General features: G+C 40.6%; 1 protein-coding gene across 1 annotated transcript in view; it reads right to left on the reverse strand.

Annotated features, from left to right (window-relative positions):
• GALNT12 (polypeptide N-acetylgalactosaminyltransferase 12) overlaps positions 1-17,467 on the reverse strand; it is a 46,316-nt gene extending 28,849 nt beyond the window's left edge. Inside the window, exons 1-3 of the mRNA XM_027679486.1 lie at positions 17,088-17,467; positions 3,747-3,916; positions 2,871-3,060 (exon numbers count right to left, since the gene is read on the reverse strand). Coding sequence (XP_027535287.1) covers positions 2,871-3,060; positions 3,747-3,916; positions 17,088-17,467 — 740 coding nt within the window. The remainder of the gene's footprint in view (positions 1-2,870; positions 3,061-3,746; positions 3,917-17,087) is intronic.
• Between the last annotated feature and the right edge of the window lie 320 nt (positions 17,468-17,787).

Raw genomic sequence — 17,787 nt, forward strand, 5'->3', positions numbered from 1 at the left:
GGCCCTCAAAGTCATGGTTGTTCTTGTAACTGTGATAATCCAAAAAAAGTTACACTAAGTACTACAACAATAACTCAAAAAGAAGCCGTGAGCTTAAATGTTGCATGTTCTTTTGAACACACAATACTGGAATTAGATCTCCAGTGATTAGTAAAATTAGTGATTAGTGAAATATACATAAAGGAGGCTCTCAGAAACCCTGGCAACATAGGAGATGAAGAGGAGAAACAAGATAGCACTGCAGAATGACATACCTATCAGCAAGGGTAATCTAAAGATAGTCAAGATCTTTATCATACTAAGAATACATCAGAGCTAATGACATTTCTTGCAGGTCTACTTCTTCAAGAAGATAAACCCCTTCCTCCCATTTCTCAATACTATGCAGGGTTTTCTGGATTCCTTTCCAAAGCCATTTGCCCTTAAAAATGGCAGCAGGATTCTTTGCCTTCTCCTCAACTTCTGGAAAGGCCTGTCTCAGTACTAGGGGCAATTTCAAGCACACAGGCTGAAGCTAAGGTCTTTCTTCTAAATCATTGTTTAGCATCTTCTCTACACTAGTGTTAGACATTCCCTGATAGCTCAGTGCAATGAAGTGACGTGTTTGACTTTAAGATGCTGGTACTTGTTTTAGCCCTCAGTCTTCTCGTTTACATATTCCAGAGGTAAAGGAAAAATGAACATATTATATTGTCAAATAAGTAAGAGATGCGGTGTATCTGTCATTCAAAGAGAGCCAGTTCCTCATGGGATTATAAAGATTAAAACCCGCAGGCTGACCAAGGGCTCAGACTCTGAAATTAGAGCAGCTTGTGAAGGTTAAATGCAGCAGCAGTTCCACAGAAGTATTGTCTGAGCTGACAAAGACTGCCTTAAGTATGAAATGGTCTCTTGTTGCTGGAGGGAATATGCAACACAGCTGTTTTCTTCATTATCATCTTCCATTGAAATCTTGAGCACACAAAAGGGCTTATACAAATATTGCTATCTCCTCTCTCAGTTGCATAAAACTAATGTACAAAGCAATGAGAATCATATGTACACAGAGAAAAAAATCCCAATAAAAAGTAAAAATGCTTTGCTGCTCCTGTAACAAGTAGGAAAAGGAGTGAAAATTAGGTAGCTGGAATGTGATTTCAGTTATGAAAGGAATCACAAAAGTGAAAAGCCATCTCTTTTTCCATAAGTTAAGAATTAATTAGATGGTACAAGGCACAGGCAGCTTACAAATACAACCATGTTTGTGCTCTAAAATGCACTGTTGTATTGCTCCCATACATTTGAGTCAGATATGCCATGAAAACTTCCCCTTAGAGGTGTACATCTGCATCTGCAGCAAGAAGACCAAGAATTCCAAGACACATTCAGGGCTAACTTTTTACAGAAGGTGATTTATAATGTGTAAAATCATTCCAATCCTTCCTCAAGATTGCCATCTAGTGGTGCGCTAAAGAAGTGAAGAAATTTCAGAATCCTCTCCACAGTCACACTGTTTCTTTAGAAGGCAGTCGTTAAACCCATGCTCATTATTTGATGTTTATCCCTTTTCCTTTCTTCAAACTATCATAGTTAACCCACAGTCATCTGGAATGTACGGCATGAAATTTAGAAACAAGGTAATTATGGCAATTTTAAGAAAACAAAAAACTAAAATAGTATTCTAGATACAATTTCAAATGGACCTGGGGAGTTTGAGAACACATGTCCCACTAGGTATCAGGAAGACTTGCATACATCAAGACAGCAAGTGCTTTTGGAAGTCTTTCTCCATTTTGCATAGGGCTGTTTTTTCTGGTCTGTATCCAAAGTCTATAGTAGCCCGTGGGAATCTTTACAGGATGCAAATCAAACCACTGGCCTTGAGGAAAGAATCTTTTTTAACTGTGTTTTAAAGAGAACTGATTTTCTATACAGAATATTTGGGAGTGTGATTCAGGTACTCTATCTATCAGCATATCCTAATGGCATCCAAGGAGGTAAAGCCATAAGCTGTCAGTAAGGGGGACAAAGCAATGGATGTGATGTGAGGGCAGTAGGGTGCTGTGGTGAGGTGTGCCAGAGGCGGAACTGACAGCAGGAAAAGTGCATGTATGGCTGATGAATATGCATGGGTGAGGCTTTAAGAATACCCTAAATATTCAAAGCTGTAATGGAGAGCTTGTATTCTGGTTTCCAGGTTTTTTTCTTGTAGCTTTTGGAGGGTTCTTTGGGTTTTTGTTTTCTTTGTTTGTTTTTAATCAATGGAAGTTTTCTGAACAGCCTGGCAGATCTGCAGTATAGACAAGAGACTACATAGGTGTAAAGTTCAGTGTCCTAGGACAGATGGTTTCCAAGTAAAAGTCAGCGTTGACATAACATTAACTCCTCCCTATCCTACCCCATCATGTTTTATATTAGAACCAGTTTGGAAAGACGGATTTGCTCGGGATTAGGAAGATGAAGTTTTTTGACTTGTATTCCACTCTGCTTATGTGCATATTGTCCTGCAATAAGGCATGTCTCGGGGCACACATCTTTCCAGACCTTCTTCTCATCCACAACCCTGGCTGACAGAAGCAGCCACCTTTCCCAAGGTAGTTTCAAAGCTGGGCGTGGGGGGATTCCTCTTCCTGAAAAAGAAAAATTTCCCTTGTCTGAAGAAAAAGAGCAGCTTGGTCACCAGGATTAAAAAAAAAAATCCCATTTCCTGATCTTTCACACTTCCATTTGCTTCCCCACAGCCAGGAGGCAAGCACTTGCAGTGCCTCAGGGACCAGGCTGCAGTAACATTTGGTAAACTACAAGTCATTTTTCCACTGCAGAGGAGTGCCAAATTGTCTTGTCTCTTCTTCTCCAGTGGGAAAGAAAACAAGCCCAGAGCATCGGCTCACCTTTCCAACAGCGGCTCCAGCCAGCCCTCATGGCATTCACAGTGGCAGTCCAGGAAGGTCAGGATGTCTCCTTTCGCCACAGATGCCCCCAGCAGCCGGGCTCGAACCAGCCCCTCTCGCTTATTTGCCCGGATAAGACGCACCTTGCGTAAACCAGCCACGTAGTTCTCCAAAGTCTCCTTTAAATGTTCTATAACAAACAAACAGGAAAGTAATAATATAGTTCTGGAACAATTTGTTAATATCATGCTACAGAAAGTTATCTCCTCAGTAGCATATTGCTTATAGAAGTACCCTAAAGATACTGGCAGTTTGAACTCCTAAGAAAGGACATAGAAAAAGCACAGAACCTAGATGGACACAAATAATGGTTACTTTTAAGAAATCAAATGCTTTACATTTGGCCCTGCAATTCATTTTCAGATTGTTAAATGCTTCTCAAATGTTACTTAAAGATTTGTTAATGTTTTACTCTTAACACAATTCATGTGTAGTGGAAAATGCCAGCAGTGCCTTTGTGTCCCATTATTCAAACTAAACCAAAGAACTAGGTAGCTGTCATTACTTGAGACACCAGGGCAACCTTAGAGCAATCAAAACTTGCTCAAATCAGGCAACCTAAAATGTTTCAACAGACTGTAGATTATCTATGCAGGCAAGCACTCATGTACAACACATGCTTCCCCATTCTAAACTAAATTTGGTTCAGAAGCCAAATTTTTCCCTGGCACACTACAAGAAAAAATATTTTCCAATTAGATGCCTGTGTTGTACAATATTATGGTATGTGACCTAAACTGCATAACCTTCTCCTGTGGACTGGCTGACAAAAAAAGCCCATCAACAATCAACATTATTTAGAATTATTCTTCCTACCTTTGTCACTGTAATCATCTACAAGAATAATTTCTTCCAAAAGAATATCTGGAGATGTCTCAAGAACACTGTGAACAGTTCGCAGAAGTGTTGACCAAGCCTCATTATAAAAAGCTATCACAACGGAGGTTTTTGGCAGGTTATAATAATCATACATCTTCTCTCTGCACCTGTAAGGGAGGGTATTACATTTAGTACAAGTGCAAAAACATTTGTTAGTTTTCAGAAAATGATCCTCAAATGAAGAATTTGTATGTTATTTACTAAATGTAAGCAAGAACATAGGATCTTAAAAGAACTGTATGTTTGTGGAAAAGTCATGCAAACACTTTCAGGAAGTAGCTCTTCTAGAAGCTCTATTTTCTTAGAAGCCTTATGACTAAAATTTTGCAAACTCCCAAAATGTCTAAAAAGAAAAATAATAAGAGGTATTCTGGGCTGGTGTACATGCAGTAGCTGTCTTTGTACAATATTAACTCAAGTAGAAGAAGAAGCAAAAGCCAAAACGCCTCAGATTACAGAAAGAAAATTAAAAACCAAACAAAAATAAAAACAAACAAGCAAACAAACCCCCAACAACCTAAGTGCAGTAAAACCAGGAACATTAATTACTGATCACTTGTGCTTTGGGAAATAAAACAAATGTAGACAGTAAAAATATAACTGTGAAGGAACAGCAACATATAAAGAGGAAAAAAAAAACAAACCCAACCAGCAACAGAACTGAGACATATGTACACTAAAGCAGAAATTGGAAAGACCACAGAACTGCCAAAATATAATAGTGAAATACAGAAAGACCATAAACAGACATAGAAATGCATGGGTTCAGGTCTACAGAGAGCCAGGAAGTTTGCAAGCCATTGGATTAAGCTCCAGAATGTATTTGCTATAAATACATATAGGAACTTCCCTAAATGATCGTAAGGATGCCAAGAAAATTACAACTGAGCCAAATGTATAAACTGTTAAAAGCATCCACTGGTCTAAATGAATTTTAAAATAATGATCGTATTTATTACAATTTCTCCCCTTTGCTTAGAGCATTCCACATTAGCAGTTTTATTAAAACTCGACAGAAATGGTTTAGAGATGTTGGAACTTTCTTATGTCTCCAGCTTACTGCCTGGAGTCACCAGGGCTTATAAGGGGCAGAAGGACATACTTCAGCTCCTGTAGACTGCTTGGTCGCAACAGATACCAAAGCAGGTAGGACATCCCTCCTGCTGAAACAGAATAGCAGTGAGTCCTCCAAAACCCACGGTATTGGGAGCAGAAAAAGGAAATCAAATTGATCAGTAGGAAACCTGAAAGCAAAATCCCTTAGGTCAATTTAGGGGCACCAAAATTCCCCAAAACACTCAGAAAACAACATTAAAAGCAAACTGCTTACCTATGGCACATTGAGAAAGTATTTACAAACTATTTAGCACTGCTGTGTTTGCAATTAAAAAAGACTTGCAGGTTTCTTTAAAGATTATGCAACTATTAAGATCTATTGTACAGAAAGAAAAAAAAGTCTTAATCTGAATATTCGTAAAATTAAAATTCTTATGAGGAAAACAAAAGGTCTGTAGAATATTTCTGTAATAAATACCTGAAAATGAGGAAGGAAGGAGGAGAAATGACACTTGAGCAGAGGAGGCTCACAGAAGGCTGCTTCTCAAACACAAAAGGAATGCTATGCAACAACACTCATATACCATGTGTATGCATGCATACACACAAACAGATATACACAGATAGGCAGGTACACATACACACACACACTTATGTAGTGAAGTACAAAAATGCCTGTTCCTCCAGGCTGTAACTTGTCCTGAGGCAAACAGGGGCATTCACACAGAGAACTGCCTCACCTCTGGCTGGTGACAAAATTCATTTATTTAGCCAAACGTTCGCGTATTAACACATGAAAAAAGAGTGACATTTTAATTAACTTCTTTTTTTTTTAATGCAGAAAAACCTACTGTATGAATTCAATTTTGAAAACTCATATTTACTTTAGCCTAACTCAAAAACTATTTATGCTCAGTACTGCCAGGAAAAAATTCTCCCTTTTTATTAATCACTTGTACCACATAATTTTGAATTAATTTCTTGATGAAAATAGGATCTTCACATACCCATTTTAGAAAATAAAAAATAAATAAATAAATAAATAAAAATCTCTCCAGTAAAACTTTCTCTGGAAAATATGGCAGAAAGATTCACAGAATAACAATGCTGTGTTCAATTATTTAAGAAAGAAGGAAATCCAAAAGGTCTAAAGAAGCTTATAAGCCTAATTATAGATTAAAGACTTCAATGGATTTGCCTGAAAATTACATGCTGGAGATGGCAAACATAATTTGGCACACAGCAAGGCAATCCCCAAAGTGTTTGTGATTCACTGTGTATTGCTGCCTCCTTCCTTGAGCACACCTCACATTGCAGGAAAAGGTCAGCCTCCTACAGGACATAACAGAGCACATATTTTTTAGGTTTCTGAAGTCAAGAAAGAGGTCAAAATTAAAACTTACAATCCCTAAAGAGAGTCTACGAGAAAGCTGGTGAGGGATTGTTTACAAGGGCCTGTAGTGATAGGAGAAGGAGAAATGGTTTTAAACTTCCTCTTTAAAGGAAAATTAGAAAAAAATAAAAAAATAGGAAAAATCCATTATTCAACTTCTATGCAGATTTACATGTTTATCTCAAAAATTATTTCCAAGACATATATTTCTTGCTAAATTGTTACAAGACTTCTACTGTTAGCAGTCTCAAGTATGGCTGTTAAAATGAGGCACACTTTTTCTCATCTTTCTCTAATGAAAGAAATTTCAAAGAGTTTTGCTAAGCCTTAAAAATTAATCCCATTGGGGAGATTACAAACCCAAAGCATTTACACCCTGCAAAAATTATAGTGCAAGAAAATCTTTAAAAAGCTAATGAATCCCTGAAATGGAAATGCTTGGAAGTGTTGCTGAATAACAATTAAGTGGCATGCATATGGACAACTTCACAAGATACAGAAGCTTCAAAAAACCCATGTCAAGTACAAAACCTGACTTGAAGCATAGCGGTCATAACTCAGCTTTTCCATTCCTCGATGCCTATTTACCACAGAAGCACCTTAGCAGCGCATCTTCTGTATTCACCTTTGCAAATTTCATATACTTTTATTCTCCATGTATCAGCCAAGTATCCAGACTCCTACTTTCCAAGTGAATCATTCCACTCCTACTTTGGGTTATTCAGAAAAACAAATGCGTATCAGTTATGGTATATCATTAAAATGACAGGGGGATAAAAACTGGTGACAGCAGTCCCAAAATATGTTTTTGCAGATACTGGGAATGTATATTTATGTTGCCTATACTGCAGCTTGCTTTTGGCTTCTGGCTAAGGCGTTCTTTTAGTGTCACCCTCAAACCCATAATTCTGTCCTTTCCAATATAGAGGATCATGTTAAGACAGGATTAATTGCATCTCACATTAACCATCCTAAAAGCTAGGTGTTACTTTTGAGCTAATCATCTGGACTCTGCATGTCCATAAACACAGATCCAGAGGGCGACTCTCCTCACCCTCCTTAAGCCATTTATCTAGCACAGCCAAACAGACCTCTGTGGCTTCCCACCTCCATCTACAGAACATCTGCTTAACTTTTCTACAACTAAAGTTAAAGTACGTAGAGTCTCTACTACTGCCTGTTGATACATCACCTTGAACCTCATTATCATAACTACCAAATGCTTTGTAAAAGCACAACATAGACACAAAACAAATAGATTTGCCTGTAAGCATGACATTTCCAAGCATGGACAATAAATGCAGATGCATTTGAAGTGCAATATATTCTTTCACTACTCTCATGATCTTATTCAACCACAGGAATTTGCAATAATGATATACATTTTAAAATAAACAACCACCTAATTTAAAAACGTGTGCATGTTGAATGGGCTCATTTTCTTCAGAGAAGTACACAATATCTCTAGTCATGCTGATTTTGGAAACAGTTATCAGATACCAGGGTCAGTCACTGAAGAAAAAACTGCTGCTAGCATATCTGAGGAGCTTTTTTAGAGTCAATAAATGCATAAAGTCTTAAACAGAACTCGGATTTCACTGAAAAACATTGATACATACTGGATAATAACCATAACAGGTATGGTAATGCAAAAGAGTGACATCTGCTCAGTGTCTGCCCTCTGGTGACTCCTGCTCTCTGCAGACCCACTAGAAAACGTACAAGCATAATCCTTGGGCACAGTAGAGTGGCACCCAGAGAAAATGTGGCCAGGACTGCCCCTAACCACCTCCCAAAGAGTGGCCTGGGACACTGCCCTGCCCCAGCAGCAGCCCGCTTCTGTATTATCTTCCATTTCCCTCAGGCACTCTCTGCCATGCTGGGTGGGTGTTCCAGAGTTCCTTTTGCTTGATCACTGTGACTTAAAAGACCAGTATAAAACAAGAAATGCCAAGAGAACAAAGCTTCTGTTTATCAATTTATACTAAGACAACATCTACATTTTAAAATCCTAATTGTGTTCATCTATAAATTTTTAAATCTCTAGATAAGAAAGAGAAAATAATGCTGAACACAAAACCACATTCACTATGTACCATCTTTACTGGATCTTTTACTACAGCAACGCATCTCAGTCGACAAATGCAAACTGAAGCAAAGCACATAAAAGTGTATCATCATACATCCAAATTCCTGTGGGTTTGGTTTTGCCTTTTTTACACCGCATTTTTAAGCCACAGTCTAACCGAGAGTATACGGCTGAAAGGTTTAGTAAATTAACCTTGGAATCTACTACGCTACAAAATCTTCTGTTAGCAAGTTTTACAATAGGTTATTTATTAGAAACTAAGGAAACATCAGTCAGGAAATGCCTAAACAAAATTAAATGGGCCGTTTTGAAGAACATTTGTGTCAATTAACGTAATCACTCAATTTATTTCATTGTAGGGAGCTCTTTCTCTTAGATGTGTATCTACACACAGGGAGAGAGAGCATGAATGTGTGCACACCGGGCATGCTGCCATGAGTTAATTAGGAATGGTTGCTGACATGCTCTTATTTAAGACTTTCACCACAACTGTGACAACGATACAGGAAGGGAAAATATATTTTAATCTCCAAATTTGATCTTCTATATGCAGTTACTCATACTTTAAGAAAAAAATATTAAATGCTCTGTGAGTTTTTAAAGATTTGTTAAGAATACAAACTGCTCATAAATTATTTAATGCTTTCTAAAGGTACACTATGTAAGTTTTGCTTTTGAAGTTCCAATGTGGATGCCTGAGGCAAGTTCAAGATTGCGTAGCTTCTCTCAAGAGGTGCAAAACAGCATGTGTCACAGCTATATCTGATTCAACGTGAATTATGTGACTACAGTACGTGACATTGCCCTATATGCCCCACCATAGTGTCACCTGGAAAACACTGCCAGGGTCCTCCTTCAGGTTGGCTTTCACACGGTGGGCTAGGAACCAGGTTCACTGGGTTTGTTATGATAGGCTGTAGACATGTTGACTCACCACACAACCTCCTTTTCTCTTTCTAATTTGAATGGTTGAAACATTGAATTAAAAGGCAGATTTTTTTTAGCAAGAGGTGTGCTCAAATGTGGAATTTTGTAGGCTGTAAGCAAATAAGGCTTATGGGGACAAATGGCAGCAGCCACGGGCATCTCAATCTATATTCACCATCTCCATTGTCACTCCATAAGCTGCAAAGCCAGCAGTGTGGGCTCTGGGATCTGCCAGGTATCTTCACCCAAGAGAAAACACCTCCTTCTCCCACCCTCTCCAAGTCATGGTAGAGGACACAGCTGTACTGGGGTCTTCTCTCCCCTTTTCTATTTTGCCTTCCCCACTGCTCCCAGCAGCGGCACAGGGTTCAGCACATCCATTAACAAGCATCCCAAGCTCTGCAGCATGACACAGATGGTAGCACTGGTTTCTAAGTGACCCCACAGAGTTACCAGGGCCGTGTCACCTACTCCAGGCTGAAGACACAGTTGAACAGTTGCTCCTCACCCCTCCTTGGGGGAAATCAACCCATGGATAAAATCCAGCATGTGAGCAAAAAGCAATGCCACCCTATTACATCAAAGCCTGGGATATAGAAGCATGGTATTTCCACTGAAATTTAAGGATATGATAAATAACATTATTATTATCCTCTTCAAACACTACACAACTTTTCATGTGAAATGTATTTTCTCACATAAAACTACTTTGAGCCAACTGTCAGTTCTGGGGTTTTCTCTTTAAAAAAAAAAAAAGTCTTATTCAAGCAGGAGAGGTTTCACTGGTTTTGCACACCTACACATGCCATGTGTAGGTGTTCAGCTATTACGGAAAAAGGCAGCAACATTTGCTGAAGGTGTGTCTTGGTCCAATGAGCAAGGCAGATAGCAGCAAGCTGCAGATAACTGCCACAATGCCCGAATTATTCGGGGGCAAGGCTGGAACACATAAGCAGCATGGGTTCAGGCGATGCTGGCCTACACTTCCCCATCACCTGGTCCCAGCCCGGCAGCCTAGCTAAAAGATCCCTAAATTATGCCTGCTGAAACAAACCATGTTAGAGAGAGCCCCCCTGTACACTCTACAACACTGTGATATGATCAACTCTCTGAAAAGAGAGGTTTGCTAGATTGTGAAACAGTTTTCCAGATTATTTGATGTTTTATAGAATAATTCTTTCAGTGACAATAAGGTCTTGACAAGACAGACTGCCAAATGCTGCTTTAAGATTTCAGATAATAAAGAGCTGCACTGCCTAGTATATAAACATAGTGAGAAGCAAGAAAGAAAGATAGGAAGCCTTAAACAGAAGAAAATATGTGCTAAGAAGTTTGGAGGAGAGAGGGGAAAGCAAATCTGTGTAAAACAGAGTAAAAAAAATTAAGAAAAAAATGTCTAGAAAGCCCACCTATGAGAGTTGACTAAATCTGTATCCTAAAATCCACAAATTTAAGAAATCCATAGAGCCTCCTAATTCCAAATTTTTAGAGAAAGGTTATAGAAGTTCCTACCTGGCCCATATTCTGGATGTGCAGATTAGAAGGAAATTGTGCATGTGACAATGGGGAAAACAAATCGATTTTCACTTTAGTTTCCTGATTTGAAACAGTGGTTACATTTTGCTCAAATGGTTACCTGTGTGCAATATGCTTCCAAGGCAGTGAGATACACTTAACCTTATGGCACATAGCCATACCATTTCCTACACCTACATTCAGAAACTTACTTTCATCACAGTAATTTGATGCAGGACAAGAAAAATATTAAAAAATGAAACAAAACAAACAAATAAACAAAACAAACAAAAAAACCCACAAAAAACTCCCTCCAAAACAAAACAAAAACCCCAAAACAAAACAACAACAAAAAAAATCCCAAACCAAACCACCCAATGATGAAGTATTACTCCCCCACTTAACTGTATGAGGAAGGAATGAGATGTCCCAGAGATACACTGCTTTGACAATCTAAAGCCTGTTTATATACGCAAGGAATCCTGCCAACTAACACTAAAGTAATAACTCAAAGGTGTTACAATTAATGTAGTTACTAGTTACAATAACCTCTACCAGAAAAGGTCAGAAGACAAATGAAAAAAAATCCAACCCTAAACAAGTGAACATAGTGTTACAGAACCACTATACCAAATACACTTGTAAGTGCTTAATGCAAAGTATTTGCTCGTAAGAAGTAGCATGCTGTGTCTTCTGGACTCTGATTAGATGTAAAGCATGGGAATATCCAATGCCAAAGCCAGCCCTGGGCACAAGATGCACCATCAGCTGTGTGTTTAGAGGGAAGGGATGTGAAGGAAGGTCAAGCTGTTGCAGCTAACCTCTTCAAAGAGTTCATATTTCCTATATGGACCACTGCAGAACAAAAGGAAAAAGGCACTGCAGTTATTTCACTTCTAGATAAGAGATGAAAGAAAAGCTCCTGGGTGAAGTCTGGCAGTCATGGTGGGCTGAGGAGGAAACACCTGGCTGCTGCGCCTTTTCCCGGAATAGAGTCAGGTTAAAACTCCTGGCAGGAGCAGCGTGCCCATCAAAATCAGATGCTGTGATTTTTGGAGTAAAAGGACCAAAACCTAATATCAAGGTTTATTATGGGAATTTGTTAGCAAGATACTATCAGATGAGCATCCTGGCTAATTTGGTATTTACAGCCCAGAAAACAAACCATAGAAGAAAGTGAGACTGTAAAAGAATCACTTTGAAATCTGGGAACAAACAGGAAAAAGAGTTTTGAAACTCAGAAAAATCCTAGCACAGGATTGTTACGCTAAACTCAAACACAATATTCCCTCAAAATAAATAATATTACAGGCATAAATGATGGTGACAGAAGAATTTAAGTATTTGTGTAAACTACCTATCTATATAAAGACACTTAAACATATAAACACAGATATTTAAATAGATATATAAAATCATACATCTAAAAAACTTTTATATAAAGAATCTCTATCTCCACCTCCAAATCACAGAAAATTACCTAGAATTAAAGAATGAACCTCTCAAACTTTTTTTAATAGCTGCAAAATATGCAGACCACATTAAACACTTTTGGGGTTTTTGTGGCTACTTAAAATCATTTGCCAGTTAAGGAAATACAGGAAAGAATTAAAAATCCATTTCCTTGTGATCACAAATAAAATGAGCCCCAAGGGCTGATTCAGGTTTCTACAATGAAAAAGACAACATGAAACGCTGAGTTGGCACAAAAGTGCGTATTCCTGACTTGTTCCTTCTGTGGCAAGAGTCAGTCAAAAGGCAGCTGGTGTGATTTTACAGAAACCATCCCCAAAATAAATGTGCAATGCACTCCTCCTGTGAGAAATACTGAAAGAAAATAAAGAAGCTAGAATGTCTAAAATCAGGAACAGCATTGAGAACAGCCCTTAATCTAAAAGAACACAAGTAGAAAACCTGGAAATGTATTTCTTACACACTGTAACAACCTGTAAAAGGCTGTCTAAGAGAACATATCAGTTGTCTGTCTAACCTTGTGGTCCTGTAAAACAAGCACATGACAAGAAGCCCCATGGGACAGGATGCAGATGTGTTGTTGCGGGGGAAGAAAGGCAGAGCAGGACTGGCCAAACTGCACAGCTCAGAGCTCATCGCACCACACTCACAGGGCATCAGCCCCAATGGGGCCCTCACTAAGTCAGTGTCTGACAGAAGATGTTTATTGGTTTTAAACCTCCTACAATTGTTGCTTCCCTTATGAGTGAAAACACAAGAAATTAAAAAATAGATGTTGGGAAGACAAGCAAGGCCATTCAGACAACATTATGAACAGAGGGGGAGGGAGGTGCAAAAAAAAAAAAGTCACTGTGGCAGTGATGTAGCCTTGAAAGAGGTGTCCAAAGAACCTGCTGAATCTCCATCCTTGGAGACTTGGAGGTTGGAGCAGACACCCCAGAGGTTCCTTCCAATCTCTGTCCTTCTCTGACCCTACAGCATATTTCACTTCTAGCTTTGTACAAACTGTATGATCATTTACTAACTTCCTCACATTCTTATTCATAAGATTTTTCCAAAATAATGCTTTTATAGATTGTCTATATACCACGTTTATTTGTTTATATGTACGCTTAAATATATCTATTTATGTGTATATGAATAAATATATGTTCATACATACATACACACACAATCACATGCACAGTTCTAGCCACCAATAAAACTAGAGTTCCTGTGTGATGAAATACATTATCAGCTGCTGATCTCAAGGGCAGACAGTTAAAGGAAGCAGAAACTGTCTAAAGGAAACGATAGAAGTTGTTGAGTTCTTCAGGTCTGTGGTTCTGTAGAAACAGGATCAGTTGTCACAAAAAGCGTGCTACAGTGGTGAGAAAAAGAAGGAAGACTTTCTGAATATTGGCATTGTTGGGAATTTATTAGTAGGAGAAACATCTTAATTTGAAACTTCCTGGATTCATAGTCAAATATCATCAGTCAGTACATTATTTGAGACAGTAATCTCAGCCAAACTGTTCTTCTCTTCCTGCATAGTATTACCAGACATAGGTATAAGCAAGTAACTTGCCACATTTCTGTTCCAATAGCAGGTCTAGGATGTACAAAATGTAGCAGTAGAAAATGTTTTTTTGTCATCATTTTCTGATAAAGAAACACTTTGTGCCATAATTTTGCATATCATGTTTAATGGCTTATTGGTTCAGATACTCTCAATCTTATTAGCAAAATTCTAGTTTTCATTGGATTCAAATGTTTGTACCCAGAAAGCAGACTCATTGATGAGGGTGGGAGGACATTAAAGTTGAAAAGGAGCAGGGAGGACCCAGGTGGTGGTAATGTTGCCTCTATTCTTCCTTCTTTCATCCTCCCATTTTACTGGCATTTCAAATTTCCAGACGTGCCTCCATACACAAAAGAATATGCTGAAACAGATCAAAAGCCCATAGTCCAGAACACAGTCTCCAAGTACAGTATCTGCCAATATCTCCTGAATACTTGATTTAAATTTTCTGGTAGATGGACTTCCTTATTCTTTACAGTAAATGGATTTTTGGAACAAGGAGGTGGCAGAATTTGTTTTATCCACTTTTCATCAACCATGTATTGCAGCAGCCCAGGAAGAGGTACCCTTTCGGTAACACATCTGTCTTTCAGGCTGAAGACCTGTCAATTAGTCACTTCTTTATGAAAGCCATGCTGTAAGTTGAACAGCATTGGGTCCAACACAGATTTCTACAGGACTTTAATGGTGACCCTTCACTATTTAAAACAAAACAAAACAAAAAAATCCCCAAAACCAATCAACCAAATAAAAAAGACCAAAACAAATGCTTTCTAGCTTCTATTCAGTTATTTATAAATGCAAGAAATTTCCATCTTCTTTCACAGTTGTTTAGGAACTCATCAAAAGCATCTGGAAATAACTTTTTATCCATATAATTACGACCTTCAAAGAACTCAAATTGGTTTGTAAGACACGTCATCCTTGACAAAAGCCAAGTTGACTTTCTCAAGAGATCATGACTACCCATCTTTCCCTTACCACAGTTTGTAAATAACATGGCTTGCCAGCACATAGTTCTCTAGTTCTCCTCTGGGACTCCACTAAAAAAATGGTGTATTTACCACCTTCTGGGCTTCAGGTACCAAAATTGTTTCACTGATTACATCTGAAATTTAGCCTTTGCACCATTTTAGAAGCTGAGTTTCAGTCTACCATTACAGCCTCACCTATCACCTAAATGTTCATTAAAGGTCATTACCAAGATTAAAATAAAAAACTAAGTAATGTTTTCCGTAAAGTTGTATAGCCTCTAATCTTACAATGAAGTGCAATGAATATCTATCACTATGGGCTCTGTGATACCTCTTTCATTTTTTTTATTTTTTTTTTTTACTTCAATCACTTAAATGGTCTTCCCTCTTAAGAGAGAGAGTTAACAACTTCATTGCAAAATTGCCTTTGGGGAAGTTTTTTTACATTTGCTATGTGAGTTGGATAGATGCTCTGTAACATTTTTGCCATAATTTAGATTTAACTGTGTACAAAGAAATTAAACACCTGCCAGCAGATACGACAACAGTGCAATACAACCCCAGCTTCAGAAGGCAATTATCTCAGAGGTTACGTCACCGGTGCTTTGTGATTCTTTTGGTTTGGATATATTTTGCCATTTCAACATCCAAATATTCAAATCAAAAAGGGTCTGTCATTGTAGCAAAATCTATTCATCTATTTACATTTTTTTCATTTCTAGAATCGTCATCCACACACATCTATAACGTCTACTGTTCAACAACTGTAATCTCTCATTTCCTCTGACATCCTGTCATAGAGAAATGGCACAAGTCCAAAATAATTAATTGAAATTATTTAATTCTTCCCATGGAAAAGCAACTAAAATGGTCGTTTTGAACCTATGGTCTACAGACTGCTTATAAGGGGAGAATATACATAACTAAGAAAAACAAGCCTAGTGTCAGGCTTAAACTTACAATAAAAAGGCCTTGCATTTGCATTTCAGCTTTTTGAGAGCCATCATAAGATTCATGTTTTAGATTCAGCACTTATAACTAGAGTTGGTGAAATACTGGCCAGGACACGCTGATGTGAAATGAATGCATGGGAGAGACAGAGCCCTGCTTTCTTCACAGTTCTTTGCTACCATATCACACAAACCTGTTGGAATGAAGTAAACCTGCTGAAGCCAAGCTCAGGAGAAGCAGAGGAGAGGATTCTGAGGAGTCAGTAGCCCTTTGGCAGATGGCACATAGAATCACTGATTATTCTGAGTTGCAAGGGACCCACAGGGATCATTGAAGTTCAACTCTTAAGTGAACGGCCAAATACAGGGGGATTGAATCTGTGACCTTGGCATTATTAGCACCAAGCTTTAACCGAGTTAATCTCACGCATAAGTGGGTATCCTGTTCCTCTCACCAGCTGGTCACTCACTCACAGGAAAGCCCATGCTGCAGTAAACATGCAGCTAAACCAAGTATTTGCATTAGGCCAGGACAATCAGACCTGCTGTGCTGCACTGGCTTTACAGCTGCACTGCACCATTGCCTGTAAACTAGAATCACCTCACCAAACAGTATCTAATCCTTAGTTTACAATTGCTTATGTCATATGGCACTGGCTTCATAACTGTAAATGTAACTTGCAAATGAAAATTGTCCCAACAACTAAACATCCCGGAACAAATGGTCTCACTTCAGAATAACGTTACGCACCTCTGTGATCACCATTTCTAGCTCACTCCAGGTGATAATAAAACAATCTACTTTATACTGTGTGGCACAAGACATTTGAATACAATGAACAACTGAAGTCTGGGAAGTGTAATATCTGTAAAGTTGGGAGTGACTGGAAAAGAACGCTGCTGCCAACGGTGACTAACACAGGGGACAGCAGCAGGAGGGGACAGCAGCAGGAGAAACACGGCAGCATGCCGCTGCTTGAAGGCTGAAACCACACTACCAGGGCTACCGGGGGAAATCAACAGACTGGCACACGCACCACCAACACCCTACGCGTGCTGCCTCGCGGAGGTGAGGCAGCCAGTCACCGACGGACTTAACTCTGAGAGCGAACACTGTGATCTGAGAGTATTTGGGAGGGGAAAGAAAGTTTCAAAACCCTCCACATTCCTGAGCAAGATGCAGCCGAGAGAGACGCTGTTACCCCGCGCTGGCCGCTGACAGCAGACACTCCGGTTCGGCAGAGCGGCTCTGGCAGCCACACCTGCGGCAGGCACGGCTCCTCTGCCCCGGCCCTAAGCGCCCTGGGGGCCGCAGGGGGCCGGAGCCCGCCGATACTCACAGCGGGTGCCAGCGCTCGGGGAGGCGGCGGTGCAGCGAGATGCGGTCGCTCAGGTAGATGTTGATCTGGTGCCGGCGGATGCTCTCCTCCTGGCGGCGCTTCTCGGCAGGGCTCAGCTCCAGCCGCACCGCCCGGCCCAGCTCCCCCAGCGCCCCCGGGTCCAGGGCAGGTTTGGCGTACACTGGCCGCCGCAGCAGCTCGGTGTCGGGGGACGGCGGCAGCGGCGGGGCGCGGCGGGCGGCGTGGCGGGGCGGCGGGCCGTGCCACCACACGAGGAAGCCGAGGGCGGCCAGAAGCCCCAGGGCAAGCAGGGCGCCCTCGCCCCGGCAGCCTCGGCCGCGCTTGCCGCAGCACATCCCGCGGCCGAGGCGGCCGGCCATGCCGAGCGGGCGGTGGGTGCCTCTCACGGACGCGGACACGGGCGCGCCCCCGCCCAGGGCGGACTCGGCGAAGTTCTCACGGACCTGCCCAAGCCGCGACACCCGCCCGCCGCCAGCGCTGCCGCCGCCAGGAAACCCGCCCGGCTCCTTCGCCGGCGGCTCCTCCTTCCTCCCCGCCCCGCTGCCGGCCAGCCCGCAGGGGCGCGGCGCAGAAGAGCCGGGCACGGGCGCTGCTGCGGGGCGGGGAGCGGTTCCCCTGGGCAGGGAACCCGACCCCCGGCTCAGCCAGGGGCGCTGCGCCCCTCCCGCCACTCAGCCAT

Source organism: Neopelma chrysocephalum, unplaced genomic scaffold, assembly GCF_003984885.1.
Source record: "Neopelma chrysocephalum unplaced genomic scaffold, ASM398488v2 Primary Assembly neopelma1_22b, whole genome shotgun sequence".
NCBI classification, from domain to species: domain Eukaryota; kingdom Metazoa; phylum Chordata; class Aves; order Passeriformes; family Pipridae; genus Neopelma; species Neopelma chrysocephalum.